Raw genomic sequence first — 9,910 nt, forward strand, 5'->3', positions numbered from 1 at the left:
GATCCCTGCACTAGGGTGTTCCGTATATGTTTGTTGGATGACATGATGTATCTTGGGGATGCATGCATCATGTTTCTTCCCATAGTGAAACTCTGCAATTGTAATACTACTCTAGCCTAGATTTTTGATGCAGAATGGCATGATAAATGCCCCTACTCTGTGCCATCTGTCGCACTAGCTAAAGCCATTCACTTATATGTCACTAGGCTGCTGCTCATGTCTAGAGTTTGCCATTTGACCTCTATTCCTCCTTGCAATCTCCTCCTCAACTGAGCACTGCAATGCACAGCTCATGAAGAAGTTTTCAAGACCACATGAGATCACAAATGTCAAGCATGGCCCCTAGCATTTACTTTTTCACGTTAGTAGCAGTTTTTTGCATTCAAGTTAGTAAGACTCTCTCCCTTCTTAGTTAGTCTGAAGGGCTCAGTTTTGGTTCTGTAGCCAAGCCCCAAGGAAGACATTACACTAGAAATCTTTGTATTAGGGAATTTTCAAAGTCCACTCCCCACAGATATTGATCGAAGGAAACATTTTATCAAGAAGTTCATACTTCTTATCTGATCCATTAGTGGCCTCAAGGGAACTCTCTGGGAAGGTTTGAGCATATATAACTAGCAGATCTTGGCCATCATGGCATGCTCTGAACTCACTCTGTCTTGAGTCCTTTGTCCCAGGTTAGAAGCATGAAGTGGCTTGGGATCCTCGGGCTGGTGGCCCTCTCAGAGTGCCTAGTCATGTAAGTACGGGGACTGTAAGAGGCATCATCCCTGTTTCTGGGGTTTTTCTTGTCCGCTTATTTTTCCACCCATCAGGGTGAGAAGGAAAAATAATCATTCCCTAAAAGGCTGAAAATCCAGCTCACACTTATTGATGAGTACCTTCCCAAGGAAACAAGTGTTTTGGGGTCGGCATGCAGGGTTGCAGAACTCTGGGGGTCCCAGTCAGATCATGACCTATGTGAAAATGGCACTCCTTGGAATAGTTCAGGACACCAACTCTGCTACTGTAAGTGAGGTCCTATGGAATAGCATTTCTCTTGTATTTGCTTTTGTGTCTCCTCTCTGCTGTCTCCTCTCTGCTGTCTCTCCATTTCAGTGTGAATGTGTCTGTCTCTTCATCTCTTTCTCTCCCTCTTTTATGTCTTCCATCATATTGGATGTCTCTGTGTATGTGGAAATCTCTGAGTATTTGTTTTTTTGCCTTGTTTGTTTTCTATTTTGACTCTTCCTTGCTTCTCTAGCCTCTTAGTTCTTCTAATTTATTCCCCATGTCCTGGCTTCCTCTTTTACCACTCCCTTCTGCTTGAGCACCAGAGAAATATCAGGAAGGCTACCTCTTGGCTGTTTTACCTCTAACAAGCAGGGTGACCACAGCTAAGTCACAAACTCACGCATTTCAAATTCCTCCCAGTTAAAAGATGATAATCATCTGCCTTCTGCCTACTTCCCAGAGCTTCTTTGAAAAGGACACAGCGGGATGGCCATAGCAATGGTAATGGCTGTTATTGCTGAAACCTCCTACATATCAGGTATATTATATCCATCATCCCACTTAACATCCACAACCTTCGATCTGGGCGATGGTGGTTATTATATTCCACCTTCTTACCAATGAGGATATTGAGACTCCAAAGGTCATACGAGTCACCCAAGATTACACAACAGAATCAGTATTCAAACCGAGGTCTTTGCCTGCATCTTTGCATGGTATTCTGATAATAGCATCAAACTCATAAAAATGCTGGGAATATACACAGCGTCATGACAATGCAAGGTTTGACAGTCATACAATAACATGGACAGCTGATAGCTGCCCCTTCTTTGTTTCCTCTCCCCAATGCTCTGGTGAAAGAATCCCTCTAACAAAGATCAAGACCACGCGAGAAACCCTCAGGGGAGAAAACCTGATGACACATTTCCTGGAGGAGATCACTGACAGCAGGTCCCAGAATGCCACTGATGACCCGAATATTTCTCTTCAACCCCTGAGGAACTACCAGGATGTGAGTGTGTTGGGAGGATGGAACTCCACTGCTCCCCTTGGTGCTCTGGCCTAGTACTGGGGTTGACCTGGAGGGGCCAGCCTGGATGTTGCAGAGGGGGCTCCTGCAGGAAGCAGAAACACTGGGGAACAGGGACCCCATTCCCAGAGGAGTAGTCACTATCATCTTCAGCTCTTGCTCCGTGGTGACTTGGCCCAGCAATGACCAGGAGCAGGTAAACATCCAATTCATGCCAAAACTACGCCATTAGTGTGAAGGAGGTTGTTCTTTCTGAACTAAATGATCCATGGAGTTACAGATGAAAGGTGAGGTTTGCCTGATCAAAAGAGAAAGGCATCTGCACATCAAGTTTGAAATCGCAGGGAGACGTCAGTTAGCCTCCACAGGCCCATGGCCACCAGAAAAATGGTACTAAGCCCTATGGCCTGTGACACCATAAAAATCCGACTCTCTGGTTATTGTTATTGATTTTAAAAAAGGTCTCATCTGTCCTTCAAGAGTGCATAGGCCAATCTGAGTAATAGAGAAAGAGTAAATACAGGTCCAATAAAAGGGCCAAGTGTGTGGTGTTGATAGGACATGGTCTGAGTTTAAAGGAAGAGGCCTGCGATGACCTAGGAGGACAACACAGAGAAGGAAACACTCAAGCTGGGCCTTGAAGGGGAGACTGGAGAGCTTCTCAAATGAAGGCACTGGGGCTTCCATGTATGTCCTGTGGTTAAGACTCGGCTCCAATACTGAACTGAGAAGGGTTCAATTACTGGTCAGTTAACCAAGATTTCAAATGGACAAAAGAAAGAAAAAAAGAAAAGAAAGAAATTAAATGAAGGCAACACTCTCAGCAGAGACTGTGAGGCGTGGCAGTTTGAAAGTGATTTCAGTGAACAGAGGACAACTCAAGGAAGGCAGCACTCTGGGAATCAAGGGTGGCCAGGGCAGCCAGGCCTGCCCTAACCATTCATCTCTGCCCCCCATAGATGTACTATACTGGCAACATCACCATTGGAACACCCCCTCAGGAGTTCAGGGTCCTCTTTGACACTGCCTTATCTTGCGCGTGGGTTCTTTCCATCTACTGCTCCAGTCCCTCCTGTGGTGAGTACCTGCCCCACCCCCAAACACCCACCCATCTTATGCACCCCTCCCACCCATTACTTCTTCATTCGCCCCTGAGGGACACTCACCACTTGTGTCTGCAGGTACACACAATCTCTTCAACCCTGAGCGGTCCACCACCTTGATGCCCACAGGCCTGTCCATGAACATCAAATACAGCACTAGGACGATTGTTGGAGTTCTTGCCTATGACACCTTCCGGGTAATCAGGCCTAATGCAGCTTCTGGAAACTAGAAGCTGCATCAGGGCAGGCCCTGGGAGAAACCACTGTTTACCAAGTAGATGCAGGACCAATGGTGAGGGCCTTTCTTTCTCAAAGTTCCCTAGCGGTATGCCGACCTTCCCACAGTGTATGTGTTTGAGGATACAGTGCCAAGCTGACACACAGACTCCCAAATGGCTAATCAAGAGTGTGGCTTGGGGTGTGCATTTGCAGCTCATTTACCCATGAAGTGCTCAAGGTTAATTTTGGTGGGAGCACGAAGAGAGGGGAAAAAGCATCCACTTTTCTATTCTCAGACTCTGCAGGGCACTTTCATGGTAATAACATGTTTAATCCTGCAACAACCCCACACCGCAAGTAGTATGATTATGTCCATTATAAAGAGGAGGAAAGTGAGGTGCAGAGAGCCAGGGCCTTGGAAGTTTCAGGCACTTAATAAGCGGTGGAGCTGTGCTGGCCCATTACTACTCATCTATGTGTGAGGTATTTGGGGAATGGATATACCTGATATTGGTGCCCTGGGGTTAGCCGAAGGCTTCAAATATGTGGGCAGGGAAAGCAGGGGCCACAGATATGGGAAAGGGATGATAAGTGGTTTTTCACTCTAGGAGGCCTTTGAGAGCCCAATAAAATCTATGGCCTGCCTCCCAGAAGGGCCTGCGTACACACTCTCTCTCTAATACACACACAGCCCCTAAAGCATTTCCCAGGCAGAATTTTCTTAAGAACCCTGGCACCAGCATTGTGTAAAGGGCTTTGTCTTACTGGGCAGATGCAGCATCCACAGTGCATTGCAATTAATTCAGTCCATTTCTGTCATCTGATCATAGTGATGCCAAAGAGAAGACTACCCTGCTCTCCACTCACTTTATCCTCACATAGGGACCATTTGGACCTGTGCTGAGTCTATGTTTCCCCAACTGAATAGAACACATGAGGCCATTTTGCCCCCCTCAGATGGTTTGTGCAGGAGGAATAGTGTTGGTTACAATCCATAGCCCTGCACAAATGGACCCCAAGTCCCTGTCCCAGCTTGTACTGACCATCTGAAGTGCACCCAGGGCACAGCTAGGCCTCATGTCTTCCCTGAGGTGCTAACGGCATCTGCAACCCAGCCTAGTCCCAGCCCCACTTCTGCAACCTTTATATAGGGTCACTCTCCTTATCTACAGATCATGAACCTTGTCGACGTTGGCCAGCCATTTCTCCTGACTGAGTCACAGAATGGGACTGATAGTGCAGTCTTTGATGGTGTCCTGGGATTGGGCTCTCCCAGGCTTGGTCCCAAAATGTGCACCCCTGTTTTCGACAACCTGAAGAAACGAGGCCTCATTTCTCAGCCTATCTTTGCCTTCTACTTGAGCATGTAAGTCTGATCTGGACAAGCCCTCTCTCTAAATCAGCTCTGAAATCATTTCAGCTGCATGAAAATTTATAGATCTCCTGAGCCGGAATTTTCCTGAGAGACTGTTTAGGCCAGCATAACTAATATCCAAAGGCCAACTCTGGCCTGGCCACTCGTTTCTCTCACTTAAATTTTATTGGGGCTCAACCATGCCCATGCTCTCAAGGATGCCCATAGGCTCAAGGAGAGCTGCTTTTTCTTCCGAAGTTGGGGGAAGACTGTGAGAAATGGAAGGTGTCAGGCTAGAGGCTGGAGGGAAAGGCAGCAGGATTTGTTCCTGGATTTGACATGGAAGGAAGGAGAGGGATGGCAGGAATATTTTCTTCCTCGCTAACATTTTACCAGGAGCCCAGGAGCAGCTGCACGATTGGCAGGGGCCAGCGCAAAATGAAAATCTGGGACCTCCTGCACCAAAAGTATTAGGAATTTCAAGACTAAGATAGCAGAGGTGTGGGGCCCTGCTGAGCTAGGGGCCCCACAGATGGCACAGTTCACAGGCCCATGAAGCCACAATAAGTGCTCCTGAACCACTGGCCTTAGTGTCATCCGGCCTCGGCTTTTGTGAAAAATGACAGGCTACACAAGGGGGACGCCATATCCTGGCAGCATGGTTTCTTCTGTGGGTATCTCTGAGCACTCTGGTTGCTGGAGGGGACTAGGCCCTCTTCAGGAGGGTGGGTGGTCAGAGCCCAGTCAGGCTGCAGAGCTTCAAACCTCTTCTGTGCCACTCATTAGTCTGTGACGGGCCATAATCGGGTACTCAATCCCTTTGTGCTTCATTTTCCACATCTGTAAAATGGGGACCATAGTAGTGCCTCTGATGAGTGGATAACCACAAGCCTCAGACAATGAGTGGTGTTATTCTCCAGGAAGGATCCCTCCCTCATCCTCTTTCCTCAGCAGGAAGGAGAATGGCAGCGTGTTGATGTTTGGTGGGGTGGACCACAGCTACCACAAAGGACCGCTCAGGTGGATACCACTGTCCACAGGCAGTTTCTGGCAGGTCAAAATGAACCGGTAAGCCTTGCCCTCTAACGGCCACCCCTAGGGATGCTCCCACACAAGCACATGGACACATGCAGGCACACACAAATGCATGATCAGACACACAGTCACACACAGACACACTCAGAGACACATACAGACACACATCCAAACAAACACATAAACATACACATAGACACACCACCCATGGGCTCAGAATCACCCCAGGTCCTGACCAGGGCCCTGAGGAGGGTCCTGACCAGGGCCCTGAGGCGGGTCCTGAGCACGGTCCTGAGAGGTGTGTGCAGCCCGGGGAGGGCTACACCCACTGGGCTGTGAGGCAGATGGTAGGATTTGGTGACCCTAAGTAGAGCGAAGAATGGATCAGGGAGAATTTTGCCAGCCTGAACAGGGTTGAGATAAGATGACCAACTGTCCAGGGCTACCCAGCACCAAGGGAGTTCTTAGTACACAAAACTGCTAGTTTATAAACAGGCGAAATCCTAGACAAGCCGTGAAAAATAGTCTCCATAGGGAGAAGCTTACCAGCAGTAGAGAGGGGTTGGCTGCTTCCTTGATAACTGAAAGAAACTCATACAAAGAACCACTCCCCCTGCCAATTGCAATTCACCTTCACAACCCGGGAACACAGTGGGGCAGAGGCTGTGACAGAATCAGGAAGCTGGGATCCAGGAGTGGCCTGAGAACAAAGGGCAAAAACTGATGGGATTCTGTGTGACACCCTCAGACAGAAGCTTACAGGTCCTTTGGAGGCCCCTGGGCTACCTTGAGCACCGCCTGGCCACGGGCCTTGGTCTCTAAGCCGGGTAGGGTGCCATGCTGGGATACAATTTCTCACAAGGTAGCATGTGTCTCCCTCCCCACCACTCTGAGCATCTGCTGACCCAGAGAAACTCATCTTCACTGTATGGGTTGATCCATTACTGGTCAGGCACCAGACACAGGTCTCTGGTTATTCCACAGGCATTTTTTGACTCACTCACTTATACAATCATGCATTCATTCATTCATTTACTCACTCAGCAAGGATACATTGTGTGTCCCCTGTGTGCAGCGCAGATGAGGGAGGAATTGAGTATACAACTTGCCCTTACATCTAGTGAGGCAGACACACATGAAATGAGTCACACACATAATAAATTACCACTTTGGTACCTGCCACAAATGAGGATGTATCTTCAGAGAAAGTGACTAAGACAGGAGCATGATCTAGTCTGGGGGGAAGATGTCCCTGATAAAGGGACATTTAAGCTAGAAACTAGAAGATGAAGAGAAATTAGCTAGACAAAGGGGATGTGGGTCTTCTAGGAAGGGCAACCAGCACATGCCAAGGCCCTGAGGTACGAAAGAGTCTGGTGAATTCAAGAACTCAAAGGAAGTCAAAGAAGTTTATGTGACCACAGCGTAGGGAAACAGAGTGAGGGCATGAGCTGCTGGGCTGTTCTGGAGACAGTCAGGGAGGGGTAGTCATGGGGGGAAACTTCATTGTGATCCTGGTGCCCACTTTGTCCCACTGTCTCTCAGCATCACCATGAAAGGAGTGGTTGTTGGTTGTAAACGTGGATGCCAGGGGATTCTGAATACAGGGACTACCCTGCTGGCTGGCCCAACTAACCTGGTCACCATCATCTGGAAGCTCATCAACGCTATGCCTTACGGTGAAGAGGTGAAGGGACATGCCATAGGGTCATCCCAGGGCTCTCCACCCTCCAGGGATCATCTGGGCAAAATTCTCTCCTCTTTCTCTAACAGTATCGGGTTCCATGTAGTAACATCAGGAGTCTGCCTTCTATCATCTTCACCATCAATGGCTTTGACTACCCAGTGCCCCCTGAAGCCTACATCTGGAAGGTGAGGGGGCAACCGTGGGGGGTCATTTTCAAATCTGTCCCTTGCAGGAACCCTAGACCTAGCTGGGAGGAGGGGAACCTCTGCAGGCCAACCCACACCACTTCAGGTGCTGCTGAGCCCAAGTGGCTGTGCAGCGCCTCCCACAAAACCAACCACTTGAGAGCAGAGGACAGTCTAGGACATTCATCATCCTGGAATAAATGGAGACACCACCCCGTGCTGCCATAGTGTGAGGCACAAGGACAGGGGAACACTAAGGGCTACTGCCCTCAAAGAGCTTCAGCTCCACCAAGGCCCTAAAATGAGATGAACAGGGAAAGTCAGCTCTAGCAATCCCTGAAATAGGCCAAGTGACCAGTGGCGTTGTCTGGGGACAGTCTCCGTGTGTCGTCGCACCATCATCATTAACGTTCTCCCTTCCCACTTCAAAAGAGTCCTGGTGGGATGATCAATGACCTGGTTGTCCTAATCCTCAGCTATAGCTTCTGCTTGTAAAGCCTTAGTTCCCCCTCTGTGAGCTGGGCTACCAGACCCCTCTGTGGGGAGGTTGGATGCTCACCTGAGTATGCGGTGTACAGTGACTGCACAGCCCAGGAACAAGATTGAGGCTTAATATCAGCTCCCTATAGGAATTTAGAGGAGGCTGAGGGGCTCAAAGAAGGCTTTGAGGAAGACAGGGGATTTCAGTAACATGAAACCCCCAGCCTCATGGAGGCATGAGGAGGCCTGCTTGGGTTGAGGTAAATCTACACTGGAGTCCATGCAAATAGCACCTCCAGCGGCTCTGCCTAGTGGTCCTAGGTCCAGAGTGGGGGTGATGAGGGATACAACCAAGGTAAGCACAAGGATATGTCACCCAACCCAACCTGGAGTGGCCAGGGAGGGTGAGCATGGTTGGTGGAAGTCTTCCTACATGGGCTGAGCACAGCCTGGAGAACACCTTGTTGGGGGGAAAAGAGAGAAGAAACAGCATTCTCCGCAGAGCAAACAGTGAGTATGGGTCAGAAGGAAATAACCAGGGAATTATGGTCCATTCTTGCCCTTTCTTTTTTTTTTTTTTTTGATTGTATTGAAATATACTTGATTTACAATTTTGTGCTAATATCTGCTATACAGCAAAGTGACTCAGTTTTTCACATATGTGTACATATATATATATATATATATATATATAATATATACTTTATTCTATTATTTTCCATTACAGTTTGTCACAGGATTTTGAATACTGTGCTATACAGTAGGATCTTATTGTTTGTCCAATCTCTATATAGTAGTTTGCATCTGCTAATCCAAAACTCCAAATCTTCCCTCTCCTACCCAGCTACCTCAGGGCAACCACATGTCCTGGCTTTTCTTGTTTTTGGAAGGGCACTCCACTTCTGCAGCTGCTGAGACAGTATTTTGGTCCTTACCAAAGGAGGAAAATAAAACTTAGAAACCACCAGCTATGGATGCTATGGGGTTGGTAGGTAAGGGATTAGGCTGACTGGAGTGTATTTCTGTCTCCCCAGGGTCCTCATAACATCTGTATCAGCCGGTTTGAAGGGGCAACAGAGACCTGGAACTGGTTGGAGACTTGGGTCCTGGGTGATGCCTTCTTGAGGATGTATCTCTCAGTTTACGATCAGGGAAAAAAGAGGGTTGGCCTGGCTCCCGCAGTGTAAATCTTGGGAGTGCTTCAGGAATCAATCAGGCCCACTCCAAGCACACATTCACTCACACATAGGGCACTCCCACCCAGAAATGTTGGTGGACTGTGTTTGGTGCTCTGCAAAGCCCTATTCTCAGTAAAGAATAAAGGATTCCATTCCCAATGATGCTAACATGAATGAGTGACTCTCCTTATGTTGGGGAGGGGTTTCATAATCTGGTAGGATAGAAACTCCTCTGAACCACAAGTGAGAAGAGCCTGACTCCAACTGACTCCAAGGAAAGAGCAGACTTAATGGAAGGATAGTGGGGTTACAGGACACAGGAACCAGAGCAGTTCCATGCATCTCAGTGACTGGACCCAAGAACTCAGAAGCTTTCAGCTTACTCTATCTCTCCCTAACTCTTTCCACTTTCTCACTGTTGATTGTCTTAGCCTGACAGCTTTCTTCACTCAGGTTTCTATATGTGTATCCCCAAGGCATCTAACCCATAAGGCAGAAGCTCAGAAACCATCAGGGTACCAGGGAGGGTTCTGATTGGTCCACCTCAGATCATGTGTCCAGCCCTCGATCATCCATCCTGGCAGGCAAATGGGGTATTATGATTGGCTTTATTTGGTCACATTGCCGTGCCCCACATGACTGACAG

The 9,910-nt window shown here is 48.2% G+C and overlaps 1 protein-coding gene across 1 annotated transcript; it reads left to right on the top strand.

Annotated features, from left to right (window-relative positions):
* The first annotated feature begins 686 nt into the window (after positions 1–686).
* On the top strand, positions 687–9,273 carry LOC130848742 (pregnancy-associated glycoprotein 2-like). The gene is made up of 9 exons (XM_057727148.1): positions 687–739; positions 1,855–2,005; positions 2,983–3,100; positions 3,205–3,323; positions 4,518–4,711; positions 5,651–5,767; positions 7,280–7,421; positions 7,508–7,606; positions 9,121–9,273. Exons 1-9 carry the CDS (start codon positions 687–689, stop codon positions 9,271–9,273), a joined length of 1,146 nt encoding a protein of 381 aa, XP_057583131.1.
* The last annotated feature ends 637 nt before the right edge of the window (positions 9,274–9,910 follow it).

Source organism: Hippopotamus amphibius, chromosome 3 (genome assembly GCF_030028045.1).
Source record: "Hippopotamus amphibius kiboko isolate mHipAmp2 chromosome 3, mHipAmp2.hap2, whole genome shotgun sequence".
Taxonomy (NCBI): domain Eukaryota; kingdom Metazoa; phylum Chordata; class Mammalia; order Artiodactyla; family Hippopotamidae; genus Hippopotamus; species Hippopotamus amphibius.